Source organism: Columba livia, chromosome 19 (genome assembly GCF_036013475.1).
Source record: "Columba livia isolate bColLiv1 breed racing homer chromosome 19, bColLiv1.pat.W.v2, whole genome shotgun sequence".
In the NCBI taxonomy this organism is placed as follows: domain Eukaryota; kingdom Metazoa; phylum Chordata; class Aves; order Columbiformes; family Columbidae; genus Columba; species Columba livia.
In genome coordinates, this window is record NC_088620.1 from 8,902,471 (window position 1) to 8,922,032 (window position 19,562).

The 19,562-nt window shown below is 45.0% G+C and overlaps 1 protein-coding gene across 15 annotated transcripts in view; it reads right to left on the minus strand.

Moving 5' to 3' along the window:
- Positions 1–19,562, minus strand: part of CACNA1B (calcium voltage-gated channel subunit alpha1 B) — a 277,816-nt gene that overhangs the window by 149,718 nt on the left and 108,536 nt on the right. For all 15 annotated transcript variants that reach the window (XM_065035994.1, XM_065035985.1, XM_065035997.1 and 12 more), the window contains exon 7: positions 4,395–4,498. In XM_065035994.1, the coding sequence (XP_064892066.1) occupies positions 4,395–4,498 (104 nt within the window). The remainder of the gene's footprint in view (positions 1–4,394; positions 4,499–19,562) is intronic.

Consider the following 19,562-nt stretch of genomic DNA (forward strand, 5'->3'; position numbering starts at 1 on the left):
AATAATTCATCAGGATCATCACAGGGCATTTTCTGGTCAGAACTGAAGCCAAATCCCATGATGTCCCAAGCAGCAAACAACTCTGTTTAGGGAAAACTGAAAGGTATCTGGGGTCAACCCTTCTCGGCATGACTTGGAGCCAGAACATTCCCACAGTTCCACCAGAGCCAGTCAAACTCTTTTCCTGTGGAAAGCTTGCATTCCCTGTGATTGATGCCTTTATTGCTGCCTAAGTCACCAAAAGTTTACAAATAATCTAATAAGTAAGAATAACCACCCACCCCAGGCAACACAGAAAGATGTTTCAAGAGAAATACATTATGGATACAAATTCCTAAACATTTTCACTGTTGCTGTTGTTCCACTCTGCACTGGAAACCTTCCAAAATGCTCCTCTCTGGGAAACAAGGTGCCTTGGCTTTCTGGAATAAGGTTAGCACAGCTAGAATAGCTTCTCGTGATTAAAACAAAGAAATAAAGTCAAGGGCAGCTCTCTAGTACGAACGAAATCTGTTTTGTCCTGTGGGTGGATGGATGGGCCAGTAGAACTTCAACCAGGTGTCTAATCTTTTTTTCTTTTCTTCTAAATCTATCATTTTCCTCTTTTTGTGTGTGTCTGTGACTGGGGGGTTGCAGGTTTGGACAGTGACCTCAACATGAACACACCCTGCATCTGCCCTTCTTGATCAAGCAGACAGACCTCTACAGTGAAGAAGCAAATGAACCAACCAAATGTCTTAATGCTACCAAAGGGGAGAGAAATCTCCCTCTTGCTTCTGCTCTGTACAGTCCTGATCTTCTCTTGAATCACTATGGCACTACATAAAAGCTCCTCCAGAAGAAAATAATCTGTGCTTTTCCTGCTCTATTAATTTCTGTGGGGCTATTGAGCTTTATCAGCTCATGGAGGGGTCAAGCACCAGAGCGGGAAAACAGAAAGTGGGGGTAATACACAGCAAGGAGCAGAGAGGAAAATCCCCAGCAAAGGAACAAACCCACATTACCACCACTCCACAGTATAAGGGATGCTGTGCTGAAGGGCAATTGCAGTTCATTGTACAACTCTGACCACTGCAGTGCCCCAGGAAAACTCTAAATCCTGCCATCCACACATCTGGAGAACAGCACAGTCTGTCTTTCAACCTGGCAAGTGGAGCTGCTACCAGTTTCCCCAGTCAGAGACCCACCTTTGGAAAGCCCAACATCCCTATCGCACCATCAGAAATAAGATGTTTGCAGTAATTCCACACCCGATGTCTTAGGATCATTGGGGAAATCTGGATACTTGGTGGCACAAGCAGAGTCTGGTCCCTAGTGGGACCCATTAGGGAGGGGAAAGGAGCGGAAGGCAGAGCGCACCATTTGGGGAGGGTTTTTAAATATTAAGTGATTACAAGAGCGCTGGCAGCGCTTTGATCACCACGCATGAGGAGGACACCCTGTACAGCAGGCAGAGTCTCATTTAATCTGAATTATGGAGTCAATATGCTTTTCATTACATCTTTAGACAGGTAGTCAGAGATTTTTGTCATACCAACAGTGGCCCAAGATTAGGAGTTATTTTTATAGCAAGTTTTTACCAACACTTACAGATTTCCACATCTCCCTGTCACTTGCTTGTCTCGGCTTTTATTATAATTCCAGAAGAATCAGCAGAGGGGAAAGGTGGTTTGCTCTTTATTTTAAAGCAGGTCTCATCTCTTCTGTAGCATTTGTGATGCAAATGCTTCCACATTTTGCTAGCAGATCAGGCTTGGGATCCCAACCGGGTCAGACTGCCTGCGCTGCTCAGCAGATAAACCAGGAGCTAAACCCGCTCACATTAAGTATCCACCCAGTCTTGACATGTGTCCACAAATAACTACAGGAAGGTAGAAAATTCCATCACTAGTTATGGCAAAACTCTGTATAATCTAATGTCATAGGAAGCTCAATAACTTGTTGTCATTTTAGGTTATTTATATTACTATGATCTGTGATAGCATCTACATACCTACTGCAGAAATTTGCAGCTTCCTTACTGCCCACTGAGGAACGCAAATACATGAGAGGAAATAGCTCAAAACTAACAGTAACGAAAAATGCTCAGATAAAAGCTTTTTCTGTGGCTTTCTGAGATATAGTACCATGAAACTTAACCCCCTAATGCTGCTGATCTATATGGCAAAATATCAGAAAATAAAATACAACCTGACCAGGAAACCAGTGACCCAACCTCAGCTTTGCAATTACTCCTGGGGGAATTACATCCCCTCTCACTACCCCACTGCTCCCTCTCGTGATGTGTGGAGAAGGAGAGCAGAGCATCACATCACCCCGGGATACAGCCAAGACGATATCAAAGGCTGTGAGCTGCACAGGTCATGACAATAAGAAGCAGGTGCGTGATTGCTGAGTTAACCCTGTTCATGGGCTCTTGGTAGAACCCCTAACCCTGAATCAACTTGGTTTTACTGGACTAGGAATGTGGGATATTGCCAGGAGTCTCTACCGTATGGAAGTCAATGTGCATTTGCCAATAACCCCTTCTCTATGTGCAGTCATGCTCATAATAATCTCCAACAATTTATTATTATTATTATTATTTATTATTATTACTACAATACTGTCTGGGGCTTTTGGCTAAAGCATATAATGGCAACAGTCTCTGCCTTCAGAGGGTCTTTCCATCATTCTGGTGCCTTCTCACGACCAGTCCATTCAGATGTACCCAGTTTCCTTCATTGCTCAATAGCTGCAAGCCCAGCAGCCCTCTGGGCAGTGTGGTCAACACTTATACGATGTTTGTTTTCTTCAGCTTCTTCCCAGGAATTATTCCAGCCAAGGACGTCAAGCCACTATGCAAAGTAGAAATTAAACGCTTCCCTCTGTGAAGAACGTTTTATCATCCTTGCGACTAACAAAGGGAAACCTGATGCACAGAGCTGCATTTTTTTAAAGAAGATGCACATTTATATAATATTCATATTTTGCCCCAAGCAACAAGAGGCTTTCAGCAGAGCCAGAGAGAGGTTTCCATCTTTCGGTCACCAAGCACGTTTGAATCCAGCACTAAGGGCCGGGAGCCTGTAGGCTTCTGCGTTTTGTTTTAAATCACAAGTATCATTACAGCCAACGCGGGCTGACCCCGCCGCGGAACGAGGAAGATGAACTACCTAATGAACCGCACTCAGCCCTGGCTCTGGGCCTCGTTTTAAATCATCTGTCAGAGAAGCGTGGTCATGAAGTGCTCCTTTCCAAAGCCTCAGATACAACAGGATGTCTGCTGAATGGCTTTGATCGGTCATTGATCATGACCCTTATTCCTGGGCCGGAGGAAAAGCAAAGTGCACGACTTGTCCTTCTCCGTGACCTGGAGCAGCACACGTCCCCGTCCTCCAATAAAACTGCTGCTCCCTGCCCCAGCGTGTGTTTGGAGGACAAGGATCCTCCACAAAACAAAAAAAATGAAGCATTCATCTGTTCTTTGGAAAACATTTTTCTTTCCTTGGTGATTAAAGAGCAAAGGTGCAGCACTGAAGGGCTTTTACCACTCAGCAACGTTAACTCTTTTCTCTCTTCCTGTGCTGCCAAGAGCCAGAAATAAACCTAGATCTTGATAAATCTATATAATCTAGATCACCTGGATGGGCTAAGAAGAAACTGTGCCCAAGTCTAAGGGCTTGCAAGTCATTAGGATGAATCAAGTTGTTAATTCCAGATCAAAGTTCCACAGATGCTGGTGATGTTCCAACTAAGGTTCAAAACTTGGCACCTTGATCTCTACAATGGCCCAAACCCAAAACTCACATGCAACAAACACCAAAACCTTGGCTGAATCCAGAGGTTTGAACATCAAGAGGCCAGTGTGTCCCAAAATTCAGACACTGGCTTAAACAGCTAGAGATGAGAAAAACAACCAAACAAACAAAACCTGCAACCAACAACAAAACCTGACATCTTTAAATTGCCTTTTGCTTGATCTTCACGTTTCTCCATGCTACACAGTTGAACCAAATGTGTTATGAACACTGATGTCCAGCTCCAGCACTGAAGTATTTATACTGGCATCGCTGGTTTCCTGGTGGGTTTTCAAGATGACACAGGAGTGTTGGCTGCACAGACCCAAGCCAGTATAATTCCAGGGACCTCCCTTAGCTCTTGGCTCTGAATTCAGAATAATCTCCATTACTGATTTTTCACCAGCTTATCCTCCATCCTATGGCTCTATAGTCCTACAGAAACATCACACCGCAAGGAAAGGACGGGATAGGAGACATGTGAAGCGGGACAATCTACAGCATGATGTGTCACCCCAGCTTCTCTTTTCCACCTACATCCTCTCACAGTTCTAAAACCAACACATCTTCTGTTTTCGTATCCAGCTGGAGATAAAAAAATCATGAGCGTCTTACCCTGATAAGACACCCAGCACCAAGTTGAGCATGAAGAAAGAGCCAATGATGATGAGGGGGATGAAGTAAAGCCAGTTCCAGGTGTTTCCTGCAGCATCATTTGTCTGAAAAACAAAAGAAAGGGAGAAATTTAAAAACAAATAATAATCAGCCTCAGAAACAAAATACCATCCAGAAAAGCAGGGCAGAGGGCAGGAGACATTGCCCTCAGATTTCCACAGGTCTGTCCACCGCTGATGTACTGGTTTGTCCTGTTATGTTCACCAGAATCACAGAAGAGTTTTGGTCAGAAGGGACCTTCAAAGGTCATCTAGTCCAACCCCCATGCAATAAGCAGAGACATCTTGAACCAGATCAGGTTGAAATGTCAACAAAAGAGCTGATGAACCAAGTTGATTGTCCCACCATCCACACACTTGTCATTGGCTCCAGTGAGAAGATTCACCTAATTCCACAGCCCCAGGCTGACCCTGCAGCGGGGCCAAAACGCGTTTTTAAGTGACCTGCCCTGTGCAGGTTTCCTACACCAACCTCCTCCCTCCCCACCTCAGCTCTGCCTTCCCATGCGCTGAGCATCAGCCGTCGTATTTCCATCTGTATCGAGACACCCCACAACAGGAGGGAACCACAGCCTTCCATTAATCTGGGCTGCAATTAAGGCAGCGCGTGGCACCGTGCCCAGAACCTTTCTCGTGCACACAGAGCGGGAGAAGACAAGTAATCTGCAAGAAAACAAGGCATCTTCAGAGTGATTTGGCTTCCAGATCTGCTAACTCAGCACTTGGGGCTTCTGTCATCAAAACCCATCTGAGGCTCCCCCAGTAAGCAGCAGGCCGGACTAAGGGGAGGGAAGGGTGGTTTCGTTTATGACAAAGTTTCTGCATTCAGCAGCCACAAGGGAGCTCTTTAAGGAACTGCTGAAAAGTAAAATGCCACATGGCCGTTTACTGAAGCCAAATGCTGAGAAAAATGTGAATTTTTCTTGTGAGTGCAGAATGCAGCCATTTGAGAAGCTGATGTTGGGCGTAAGGGAGGGCAAAGGGGAAGCAGAAAGAAAAGACTCAAAGACATTCTCCTCCTACAACAGAGGGTAAAGAATAACAAACACAGAGCTCCTTACCTGCCCAACCACAGAGGCTGGCAGACATCACAGAGAAAGACTCTCAAACAGTAGCTTGCACAAAATGCATTAATTCTAGCTGATATCAGTGCCTTTTACTTATTATCTGCGGTGCTTTCTGGTCACTATTCCCCATCAGATTCACAAGCGTAATTTTGCTTGCAGAAGGGTTTACAGAGAGAGGAAGGGCTTTAAATGCATCCATGAGCATTTCAGCTGTGCAGGTGCTTGATGCCACCTCAAAATGTCTCTGCGTAAGTAGAAGTCAGCCGACCAACAAGCAAAACCAATGTGTCTTGTGGGCGACAGATGTCACAGCATTTCTTACAGGCATCTCACTTAATACAAGTAAATACCTTCTGAGACATTCTGAATATAGTGCATGTCTGCACAAATTCTTCCTCAAGGAACGTATTCTGGATCAAACACATGACAAGCATCTCTCCAAATAGCAAACATCTTCAGAAATATCTGTGTCAGTTGATCAGTGACTCACCCGAGAGGAACAGGGACTAACTAACCTCACCACCAACCACCCCTGCTAAAGGCAAAACCAGCATGTGACAGACAAATTCATTTGAAGAGAAAACAGGCTGGTAAAATGAGAGCAGAAAGATAAGGGAAACTGCGCAGCCTAGTCTCTCATCGCAATTTTTTAATGCCTTTTGTAATACGTGTTACCACATCCCAGCAGCACCACGTCTTTGTTCGCTATTTCATCTTTCCATTCCCCTCTGCTTTCAGCTGTTTTCTTTGCCTGTTGTCCTGCACCGCATCTCTACAGATGTGTTCAGAGAAGGACACCCTTCCTCAGTGCTTCTTCCCCAGCACACGGGGAAAATGTTGGGTACAACCCCAGCCTGCTCTCCTGGGATTACAGAGGAAAACCTGTGCTTTTGTATTTAGAGGCTGGTTTTAACTCTCATTTTGTCGACCAAGGTGTCAGAACCTCGTGTCTCTGGTTGGAGCAAGTGCATCCCATTCAGCCAGGCAAGGGGCTTGAGAGCCAACCGGCAAGGAAGAGCTGGAGGAAGGGAACAGATGGGAGAAGGAAAAACCACATAAACATGCAAAGGGAGTGCAGTAGGTTCATTGCTGCCAAATGATCGTTTATCATTTATTTATTCATTTGAAGCCCAAACTTGGCGACAGATCCACAATTCCATGCCGCGATCAAAGCCCTGAAAAATGAAATGTGCTGAAATACGAGTAATTAACCATTTTCCTCTGGGCGTTTGCTAGACTACCTTATGTAGTGTAGGGACTCGCTATGTTTGCTCCACTTCGCACACAGGAATCCAGGACCAACTAAAGGGCAAAACACCGGGCAAGAGGATGGACAGCAAACCTCTTATGAGAAAGCAGAGCCTTCACAGGCATGCAGCATCTTTCCCAAACACACTTGAAACCAATCACAGTTTATGCCACCAGCTCTGCCATGGTGAGGTGCTTTAATAAACCAAACCTGTTTGCTGCCAGGAAAACCGAACTCCTGCCCTGCAGGGAAAACCCCCCGAGTCCCACAGGCACCTCGGCCATGCTGAGTGAGGAGGCAGCTCTGCCCATGGAGACACCGGCCTTTGGGCTGTGGTCCAGCTCCAGGCTTGCTCATTAAGCAGGATGAGCCAAGAGATCAAATCAATTTTAATGTTCCAGCTACAACATTTCACTGGTGTAACGCCTGGCTGACTGTCAGGGCTACTTGATCCTAACCACAGGTCTAACCCGACAGGGAAGAAGGAGAAACTGAATACTTGTCGTGATGTGCCAGAATCACATCCAAATACATAAGGGCTTACAGAAAGGCTTCTTTGCTGCTCAGGAGCCAAAGAACCCACTGGTCAGCAACAGTCATAGTGCTCCTTGCAACCAGCACCTATCAGTGCCAACATCGAGCTGAACCCCTGCTCCAGGGGTGCCCCAGGCACTGAACAGCTCATGTCCATTAAAGCAGACAGCACAAGACTCCCACAGGAGAGGTGCTTCACAGTGGGAAACTGAGGCACAAGAAGTCTAAGGGACACTTCTGGGGTCATGGTGATACCCAGAGAACTGTACCTCAGGCACCTACAGCCCATAATCCCCAAAATCATGGCATAGTTTGTGTTGAAGGGACCTTCCCAGCTCCCCCAGTGCCACCCCTGCCATGAGCAGGGACATCTTCACCAGCTCAGGTTGCTCAGAGCCCCGTCCAGCCTGGCCTGGGATGTCTCCAGGGATGGTTCATCCACCACCTCTCTGGCCAACCTGGGCCAGGCTCTCATCACCCTCAGGGCCAACAATTCCTTCCTCATGTCCACCCTGAATCTCCCCTCCTTTAGTTTAAAACCATCACCCCTTGTCCTATCACAACAAGACCTTCTTTAAACAGACAACACCACTGCCCACAACCTCCCACTCTCCTCCGGCTGATGCAACATGACCTAAATCTATATTTCATGTGTTAAGAGGGATGGGGGATTCCCACACAGCTAGGCACGTGTGCAACAGACCAGCAGCCAGCAGACTGAGTCCTAAGGCCATGCCCCACAGGTGAATCGAGACCTGACAGATCTGCAACCTGGAGCTGATGGCTCCTCCTGGCTGGTACCACCACCCCGCACTGCAAGCAACCCCATCCAGTGTGTGCCAAGGACCGAGTGAGTCAGGCAGCGACAGCACATGTTTAAACAACTTATTCAAATAGTTACTAAACACTGCTGAACCTGATTGAATCCTCTTGGGCAACACAAAAGCAGCAGAGCAAAGACCTTTGCCATAGGAAAATGGCAGGTGACAGGGGCTGGATACCCTGTTTGGAGGCTGCTGTGCTGCAATAAACAATAAAATCTTGCATTTCAGCTCCTAATTTCTGGGGTTTTGACCAAAACACCATCATTCTCTTTGACCTTCTTCCAAAACAGCTGCTGTCTCCACTTGGATTCCTGTACAGAGAGGAAAAGAAAATTGAGGTATGTCCAACACACAAGACTACACCAGGTCACCTCAGGTCACCACAGACGCACTTGTGAACACACTGATTTTACTGTAAACCTATAATTAATATAAATTATACAGACTTCCTAACAACTTCAATTTGCACTGAAAAAGCTGCTGCACAGGGTAGGATGTCAGGGCCAGCTGCCAGGCATTGCTCACACAGGGGCAACTAACCCTCCATGGCAAACCCCCTTCATCACCTGCACCTCCATAGATACACTCAACATGATGAAAACTCTCTCCTGTACACAGTCAGAGTTAAGCAACACACTCCAGGCTTCATAGCTCAGGGACAAATTCCCTACTGCTACGGGTGACAGGCATCTCTCAGAGACAGGAGCTGCACAGCAACCTTGACCAGAGCTCCTCTGCCAGCAACCAAAATGCCTTTATAGGTGTTCAGCTGTTGACTTTGGAGCTTTAAATGAGACCTTAAAGGCAGCATCTACAAGAGTGTAAAGTCACAGACCATCCTGCCGTGTACCAGCACCAACATGGGCACCAAATCCCAGGACAAGGTCCACGCTGGTCGATCTCTAGCTTAGGTTTCCTGGCCATGCAAAAATGCTGCTTTGGGCTCTCAAGCTACTGTAAACTTCTTTAGGCTTAGAGTCACTCCACTTTTCTACCAGTAGAGGAACAAAACTACACTCTTTGTCTCTGCTGCTTACAAGAGTTTCTTCGTTCAGCCACTTTTGACAGGAGTAGCAACCCTCAGGTGATTGCCCCGGATCTCCAAGGAAGAAATTCTGCCATCACGTTGCTCAGCACGTTGTCCATCTATGCGAAAAACAAGCCATTAATAGGCTAACACATAATCCTTTGGAAATGTTTCCAGAGAGGGGTTCAATAAAGAAGGGCTCTAATCTGACAGATACAGCCAAAGCTGAAACACCACAGACCATTAGCTCTTTACTATGTTTAATCAAAATGTATAGGACACCTAGAGTTTACTCACTTTAATCTAATCAACGGCAGAGCCTGACTTATTTGGGGCAATTAAAGGGTAATCTTCCCTTAGGTAAGTGCTTTTGCATTGGGGAAAACTCTCAACTGTCTTCAAGACATGAACTCTATTTACCCTTCATCCGATTTTTCACCATTCTCTCCTTGCTACTTCTGTTAATTAGCAACGTTATTTAAGGTTGATTTATTTCTATCTCTTCATATTCCTAGGATTAAGTGAACACAGAAATTACCAAGAACAAAATAAAAAATATTAAAAACGTATACAATAAGGGCATGAAGCCTGCCTTACCCAGCACATTTTCTCTAGACACCAAGTAAATCCTGCTGATCTATTCATCAGAGACTGACAGACCTTGTACAAGAAGGTATAAGGGCAGAACACCCAAATTTGCTGAGAAAAGCCATTCCAAGTCCAGTCTGTGGAGTCAATGACAACCTACTGTACTCACAAAATAGTCAGAGACTCAAATGACATTTAAACCAGTCACTTCTCTGGGCTGCTGCATAGTCCATGTTACCAAAATATCCCAAAGGGTTGATCTTTGCTTCTGGAACGTACAAAGTGCTTTCACAGATGAAGCATGAAGTACACAGGCTTCATACAAACTTAGTAGGTTCAAGTCCAAATGTTACATCTGAAGTTCCTGAACACAACAATAAGGGAGGCCTAAGGTCCATCTGAGGTCCAGCCAACAACTGGAGACTGAAGGTTGTCCTGATCTCCTAGAGCACATTACGATTGTGCTTCCTGTGCCTTTTGGGTAGGTCCCAAATGAGTTTTGGACACTAGAAAGCATTTCATGGCAGAGGATGTGCTTTCTAGGGGCCCTGTGGGATGGGATACCTGTTGTCCTGAAGACCAGCAGTTGTACAAAAAGCATTCAGAGATCCCACCAGCCTCTGCATTCCTTTCTACATCAAACCTTGGCCAAAGGCAATCAAGTCCTGAGTGCAATGCCTGCTCAACCTGAAGTCTCTGGGAAGAGATGCTCTAAACTCCTAGCACATTTACACTCTAGTTGGTGTTTCTGAGGAGAACCTCTGCCTTCACAGAAGATCTTTGAGTTACTCCACTCTTCCTTTTTACCTTCAGGATAGAGGTTAGTCTACTGCACTACTGTAGTAACAGTCCACCTTGTTAAATTCCTCCAGCTGCTCCTCAGATCCATTCATAATTCCTGGTTCTCAAGTGGGCATCAGATGTAAAATATTTGAAAATCCTTTGAGTCTCAAGACACCAAAATTGATGCTGGTTTGAGACAAGGATGATCCTTCTGCCCCCAAAAGAGAGAAGTCACTTGCACCCAGCCCTACAGCCACTTGCTGTTTAGAGAAGCAGAACACAGAGCTGTTCCCTGCTAGGATCAAAATCCAGAGTATATCACAAAACCAAACTGCTCCTGGCCTGAGACCACACACAACCAACCTCTGCTATAGACTTTAAAAGCTTTAGCAGCACCAGCTATGGATGAGGACTGAGACACCAAGACTGGCATTAAGTCTTATCCCCTTGAACCAAGAGCCCAGTCGAATCTGTAACGAGCTTGGGGTGCTAAAATTAAAGCACCCCTTTGGCATTGTTGGTGTAAGCTGCATTTTTTCAGAAAATCACTCTGAAAGCATAATTTGTGTGTATGTAACCACTCTGTATTCTTAGAAGTCACTGTCTTATTGTCACTGACATTATCATCACTCCAGCAAGAACAATTGGGAAAGATGCTTTTTTTCCTTTTTTCCAAAAGGAAAAATAAGTACAAACACCTGGATAAATAGCCTTTTGGCTTTTGATACTTTAGGATTCAAGTTTTCTAGCTTTTCTTTACAACGACAAGGGTTTGAAAGTCCCAAACAAGAGAGGAAGGGAGCTATAGTTCTCTCGAGCACACGAATCCAGGAGCTGGACTTTCAGAGGACAGCATCCAGATGCATAAAATAAACCCAAATACCAGAAGACTAACAAGTAAAAACCTAGAAGCTGGCAGCATTTTGATTTTGCTACAATACTGCTAGCTGGGTATGAACACGTTTTAAATATAGTCATTGAATGTAGTAATAAAGTTAATTCAGAAGCAAATCCTTCCCTTTGTTTCTCCCCTTCTCCAGCGTTACAGCACTGAAGAGACCAAAAAGGCAAAACTGCTGATGTTTTATGCCTTGATCCGAAGGCTTACGGCACCAATAAATCAATACGTAAATATGCTAACAGGATTTCTTGATAAAAAATTCATTCTTTCCCCTGCTGGTGTGGACTCACTCAGCTGCCTTATTCATGAGCGTGCCTGCCTGGCTCTGTGGAAGCTCTTTCACTGTCAAAAATTACAGGCTGGCCGGTTCTTTTTTAATCTTTTTTTTCTAATCACTCCTCCCCTTTAATTTATTTTTAAATAGCTGTGGACTTTAATTATGAATGTAAATTTGGCCTAGGCATTTCCTGCTTGTAAAAGGTAACGGCATGTTCACGATGAGGAAGGCCAGACCTATGGAGGAGGAAGAATTTCCCCAACAACCACACAACCGGTCACCCTGTAGAACCCCTCTGGGCACTTATGGCTCTGAAGCCATCTAGAACCTGCAATTTAGGTACATGAGCACCTTCTGCAGTCATACGGCAAGTTAACGGCACAATGATGAACAGAGCCCAGAAAAATCAAAGCTATAACCAGAGGCACCCAAATGCATCTCATGGGCTACTTGCAACCACAAAACCTTTTGCTTGATGAGGGTCACCAAAGCAGGTCACCCAACAGTGCCACAGGGTCACCCACACCAAGCCAGACCCATTTATCTCAATGCCCTCAAAAGCACCACCCAACAAAGAGCAACCTTTCCTACCTGCATTCAATATTAATCATAAATCTAAAAGCCAAATAGCCAGTAAGCCCAAGTAATTAAAATAGTTTCACCTAAATGTGGCTCAAACCAAGATGCTAAGGGGGCAGCCAATTCATCCAGCCAAACTCCAAGATACTCTACAATTCAAATCAGCACCACAGGTGCCTCACACTGTTTTCTTCACGTTTCTTTGCTCTGAGGGACACAGAGTTCTGTTTTCCAATAAGAGAGTTCTGCCAGGGCCCCACACCAGGTTAGCACAGAGGTGCTTGGGTTGTGCAGAGTCTGAGGAAGGGTTGCTCCCTGAAAAACGGGCACTGCTTTTAAGTTTAAAATTCTTGGAAAGCAAGAGTGCTTTGCATGTCACTCATTGCTCGACAAGACTCCTGTGTAAGATGAGTTACACTCAGAATAAATTCACTGCTCTCTTGGTGCTTTTTCTTACATTGCAAAGCCAACCAAAAGGCTTCAGGTCTGTCTTGCACTGAAGGGCCAAAGCCATTCCCAAATGTACTCCTGAAGTCATAAGGAGGGATAAATACACACACGTATACACACAGACATGTATATTTAGAGTTCTCTTCGGTTTGGTCGTTCATAGATCCATGTGATATTTAGACAAGAATAAGGATGCATTCAGACCAACACATGGGTTTTGTTGGTCTAGTGAACAGATGCAGAACAAACTTTTCCTCCCACTCAGCAGCCCCTGTGCTCTGCAGCCCCTAAGTCAGCAAGACAGAAGCAATCACATGGACTGATTCCCAGAACACTGAAACAATCCAATACTCAATCATTGTCTGACTTTGAACACAAGAAATATTGGGTCAATGCCCAAAGTCGTTGCAGATAATGACAGTTCTAAGAATAGTGCACAGGCTTCCTCATTATCTTAAATGCAGCTCTAGATACTTCCTGAAATAATAAAGCCTATAAACCTCAAGCACTGATTTTCACTCTAAACATTGCAGGCCAAAAGTTTCCTAAGAAATTTTCAATAGCAGAAAACTGTTAAAATGATTTAAAGTCTTGATTCCATTGTATAAAATTTCAGCGATAGGCTACTACACACGTGTGTTCTTCAGCAGAGGATTGCGATTGTGCAGACTATCGATCTATTTAGGTTGGGCCACCTTCTCATTTTGTCTCCTAACGAGACTACGTCCTGTGGTACAGCCTCTCCTCCAGTTAATTATAAGCAGAAAACATCCTTGTAGATATATCTACAGCTCACAGAACCAGCTGGAGCCGAGAGCTCAGTCACATTAAACTTCAAAACATGCCCAATCCCCAAGTCCAACAGTCCTTTGTCAATGCAAACCCCACTTCCCAGGACTGTAGTTTATCACTACAGTCTTCCTGTTTCAGATAAAACAAAAAACAGTTGGTCATGATCCTCTAAGTTCTATCTAAAGATGTCTGATGAGGTTTTATGTTGAGATTTTAAATAGAAAAGGACTGTCTGCTACAGGGAAAAGGGGTATTTTTTTTTCTTAACCACAAGCCTTGCCAAATTGTTCCAAATTTGAATAGAAACTGTGAAATTCCAAATTAAAGTGTGAAAATATTTACTATAGTGTAAATTCATTAAGTCTGCAGAAAATTATGAGGCTGGCCCAGAGTTGCTCTCCTCCACATTCTAAGAATCTTCGCTGGGAGAGGACCTGCCAAAGAGCAAGAATTCTGCCCCAGGCTGTGCTATAAACAAACTAACCCTAAAATAAGCAGGTACCTTGAGATTTTCTTGCCGTGTTGATGGGGAGGTGACTTAACCATTATTAAAACACAGTTGCAAATGCTTCAGGTTACACCTGCCACGTTGGGAAACACTTGGTCAAAACTAAAATGGAACGATCTGCTTTGTCCTCTTGTGTTCCTCCCATGGAGACGGAGCCCTGCGAGGAGCTGACACCTGGCCGGTACCACCATTGCTACAGCACTACAAGCTCTGCACAGAATAATTGCTCCAGATTTACCCGCTTCTCTGTTCGGAAACAGATGAGTAAATATGTTTTTTAATCCAGCTGAATGACAGCTGGTGCTTCCACCATAACAATTAATGCAAGTTCTCCAGCTGCTTGGGCTGCATCCTGAGATCTTACATGGCTACGAACCCAGGCAGATGAACTCTCTCAGTCTTGTGTGACTTTTCAGTCTGGACTGGTGACTTTGATCTAGAGTTTACCTTGTTTCATGAGCAGTTATCCTGCTTTCCACAGTTACTGGGCAATTTTCCTTCTGCAGATGACTCGCAAAAAGATTTGCTGGATTTTGGCACAAGTTAACACAAGAATATGAAAATGTTGCTGGAAAACAAACAAACAAACCAAATTAAACAAACCCTGGATTATAAATTTCCTATCTGAAAATCTATATAGCACTGGGAACTTATCTCTTGGAGAAAAAACACGTTTTCCAGAGAGGTGGTGGATGAACCATCCCTGGAGACATCCCAGGCCAGGCTGGACGGGGCTCTGAGCAACCTGAGCTGGTGAAGATGTCCCTGCTCATGGCAGGGGGGGCACTGGGGAGCTGGGAAGGTCCCTTCCAACCCATTCTATAAAAAGGAGGAGAGAGGCTCAAATGTCACTAGTGCTGACCCTGAAGGCAAAGGAGAATGATGGCACCTTCTGCCAAAGCACAGCTTCAGCTTACTCCTTGTTGTAGCACCCTCATGATACCCTCATGTAGGACTGACCACAGAGGATCCCTGCCCGAGCAGACTGTTCTCTGCCTCTCTACTGTCTACACAACACCGAAAATGGCCCTGATACCCCCCATTTGTGGGGTTCCCTAAGCTCAGCACCCCCCGAGCTGCCTTTCACCCACACACTGAGCATCCTGCTCATCCCACAGCCAAGATGCCAGTTGCACCACTACTAGACCAGTTACAGCAGCCTGCCTTTGTTCCTACATGGTTTGCGGATTAATGAACAAAGACTTTCTCCCAGAGCCCACGCACAACCATCCTCTCCTGCAAGAGAACCTCGCCGCTGGTATTTTGAGTTGCCGTAGGAACTACAAGAGCAAGCAAGGTCTTCGCTTTTGGTTTTCTTAGAAGTGTTTTGTTATTCCGCTCCACTCCAAGCACAGATGTAGCAGTCACGGCATAAGCAGACTGGTGTCATTCTGAAAGCACGCAGCTGCCGTTTTCATCCTGTGTAGGAAAGCAATTGTTGGGCATGTAAGAGAGCTGCTTGTACCCTCGATGCTATAACGTTGTCAAGCTGCAAGTGAATTTCTTCAGCTGGAGTTTTCACTTCTTGGCAAGCACTGATGATTAAGCTGTTGTTTGGAGATGTTCATTTCTTTTCAGAGAGTAGTTCCTCTGCTGAAGGGGCTCTTTGAGTTTCTATGATATATGTCACTCTCCTGCTGTATATCTCAAATGTCTCCTATTAAACCTGGAGGTGGCAACCCCACAGTCATTTTGAATAAACCTTCACTGAGACATCAAATAAAATGCAGAAAATTCAGCAAGGCACTTAAGCTCTTGCTCAGCTCTACACATTTGCTTGAGTGCTTTTCTGAACAAGGTGATTTGCTGAATTGGGGCTGAAATGTCCTGGTTCTTCTAGTCTTAGAGAAAACGTCCATGTGGACATAGGGTCAGACAGTCTGTGGTTACAGACAGATGGACACCCAGGCACGGTCAGAGACATGGATTGCACCCATCTTGGTATCTAAACATTTCAAAGATATATTAGCCTTAGACATACTCCACTTCTTCTATTACAATATCTTTGGATTGCTGCAAAACCTTCCAGAAATATGCAAAAGCCTGCCATGCAGTAACGCTGCATCCCTAAAAAATCTGGGAGTTCAGCCCTTTGGCAAACAGGCCTTATGACCTTCCAAAATCCAGGAGTAAAGCATAAATAAATAGATAGCAGCCAAGGCAGGATTGAGACTGGTACAAGACTGTTGTACAGACAGCTCATCATCCCGCACCGTTGTACAGATTCCTCCATTTACTATGTGTTTTGCCCCTCACAGGGGCCAGCAGAGCAGATCAGTTCAGCAGGGGAAACTTGTGCTACTTGCTCAGTGATCTCCAAAGGATTTTGCAGCTGAACTACAAGTGTGTTGATGAACACACCAATTTATTATACACCACCTTGTCTACATTAACTGACAAGGTCTCATTAGTAGCAAATATTTTACTCTAAAGCCTGTTGTGAGGCTTCTCTCTGGGGAAAAGGGAGACAAGAAATCCAGTCCACCTTCTGTGCAAGAGCAAGATGCTCAGGACAGTTCAGACACGGAGATCTAGGGATGGTTTTGGGGAACAGAGATGTTTTGTTACTCTTATGCCACCAGGTTTCTGCCTGGCAGCAGGGCACAAGCAATAGGTGATTCTTTTTGAGACTTGAGAGATATGCTGAGACCTAGATGACTATCACACAGAAGCGATAATGATAATCTAAATGAGGAAACATTGACCTAAGACAACTAATTTTTCTACATAATAACAATCATCCCTGCCATTCAGGCAAAACATGTGTTGTTACAAGTTAATGGGATGGAACAGGCTTAAAATCAGCAGGAAACAAGGGTGAAATTCATGCCTCTATAACCAGCTGGCAGAAGGTCTATCCATCAACCCATCCGAGACCTCAGAACAGGTATAAATGGGACATGGGCAATGTGCAGTCCGTGTGCTCTCTGTCAGGATGGGTTTCACACACTGCAAGGATACAGCTAGGGCTTCCAGACATGGTTTTGTGCTTAATAGTTCGGCTGATCTGTTCTGTGCTTCTCTTGCCAGGGCTCGGTGACCTTTAAGTCAGTCCCTGCCTTGTGCAGACTTTCAGCACCTGTTCTGCACAAACACCAATCCACAGTCTAATCTTTTCCTTTCTTCTCCCACAGGTATTCACTATCGCACCCATCCTGCATTCAAAGCTGCTGCCAGGCTCTTGGCTGCCTCTTCTCAGTCCTACCATCCCTGCCCAGCTTTCCTTTAAGAGACTGATGGTACCAAAACACAAGAAATCAGCACCAACCCCGCAGCAGCAGTGAGAAGCACGGAGTTATCCATCACCTCTGTGCGCACGTAGAAGACGGCTGATTCTTATTAGCAGATTAAAGTCATCCTAACTCAACAGTGAATGCAATTCAACACTAACAACATTAGGGGATTTTTTTCTCTTTTATGAAACTGCCAGGAGAAAGAGCGCACAATTACATCCATGTTAGCAGAGGAACTCAGCTCCCGTCTCCATGGTGTTACACACGCTCTGCTGGCTCCATAACACAGCGTCTGGTCCTGGGCATCTCCCTTGGCACTCAGTGCATTTCCAAGAGCAAACGTGCAGTGACAAGAAAAGTTCAACACCAGGTCCCAAGGGTAATCTGTCCCCCAGGCAGGCCCAGGGGACGTTTTACACTCTGTGTGTAACCCAGCTGTGAGGCAGATGCTGTGCGCTCTTGGATCTGAAATGCTCTTAGAAAAAGGGAAAGCAGAACAGGCTCCTTGCTACAGATAAGGCTGTGGTGGCACATTTCTTCACACCACTCTTAGCAGTTATTGATCATTTTCAGCTATTGTTCCTCACTTCCCACTGTGTGCTGCATTATTAAATCTCCACCAAGGCTATGGCCACCTCTTTGAAGACCCAGGAAATCTTGAAGCCTTGGCCACATCCTATGCTCCCAGAGAGCGTTCCAGCTCACTATATCAGAAAGCCTAAGTGAAGGCAGAGCATCCTTCTTTTCATGGGGCTTTTGTGCAGCTGGTAATGCCAATCATAGATAATAAGTTAATCATAGAATCATTTTGATTGGAAGAGACCCTCAAGATCATTGAGTCCAACCATAACCTAGATCTAGCACTAAACCATGTCCCTAACTCTGTTTTGCAGGTGCTGCTCTCCAAGTCCTGGGTCCTGGCACCCCACATTTAACTGGAGCAAAGCTTGTCCTTTGGACACAAAAGAGAATGCAGCGTAAAAGAAAGAAACCACATCACCAACTTCTTGTGTGATTCAGAGCAGCAAAACACAACATTTCCTCGTGCTTATTCTTCCTATTAACACACTGTAAGGAAAGCAGCCATTTCCCCCCCTTTTCCTGTCTGCTCACACTTTTGCTGCCTAAACAGTTTTGCTCCTCAATATGTTAACTCAGAATGAGAGCTGATACTCACACACATGCACAAGGAGTAATCCCAGGAGACCGAGCCCATCACAAACCTCCTCAGCCACTGATGCCACAGACTGCCAAGCCCCAGGACACACAAATATCACTATAAACAATTTTGGATTTGTATCTTAGTGGCCTCAGGTCACTTTTAACAGACAGCAGACAACAGCATGTTAGCTGTGTTAAGAGAGAAGAGCCATTTCAAAGCCACCTTCCCGCAGTCCCACAGACTTTGCTATTGCATTTACTGCTGTACCAAAGCAGGTGTGACACATCAGGAAAGCCAAGTGCATAACCTCACAGGAAAGCACAATCATGAGCAAAAGGCCAGCAAAAAGCCACTTAAGTCACCTTTAAAAGCCTTAACTCACAGGTTTAAGGGTGACTGAAAGCATGGTGGGTCTTGATCCCAGGAGGAATCATATATGTCTTTGGTCTCCAAACAACTGGGTCAAACAAATTCTCTTCATCCCCGCCAACACATTCGCCATCCCGCCAACACAACCACCTCTGTGTTGGGCTGGAAATAAAACTGTTACATTATGGCCTTCCATTTCTGTACCTTTATAGCAATCAAGAAATTCAAAGAGAAATACCAAGTGAATCATAAGCTATTCTAAATTCAGTGAGGATAAAGTTCTAGTTGGGATCCAATTTAGGGTAAACTTACATTTTATTTGAACTGCTCATTCCTACTTAGAGGCATATTAAGTTAGGCCTCATCCACAGTCTTGAAATACCCACTGGACACTAATATTTGACAACAAAATATAGAAGACACATGAAAATCTCTTGCCATTAAGATCAAAAGAGAGCGAGTGTACACTCTGACATTTCTCCTTTCCTGCACGGAGCCCCTATTTTGCAAAGCAAATTCCATCATGTAGCTTTGAACTTCTGTAGAGAAAAGATAAAAGGTGAAAACCCAGCTCTTTGAAAGCCAACATCAAGACTTCAGTGAACTTCAGATGAATCAGGTGTGACCCACAATTTTCTGCAGGAGACCTGGGACCACAAACCATATTCCTCAGCTCCCTGGAAGCTCCTAATGGACCTTCACTGCAGAGATGTGACTACACCTCACGGAGGGGTACAGACCAGCTAGTTTGAACTGTAACAACCAC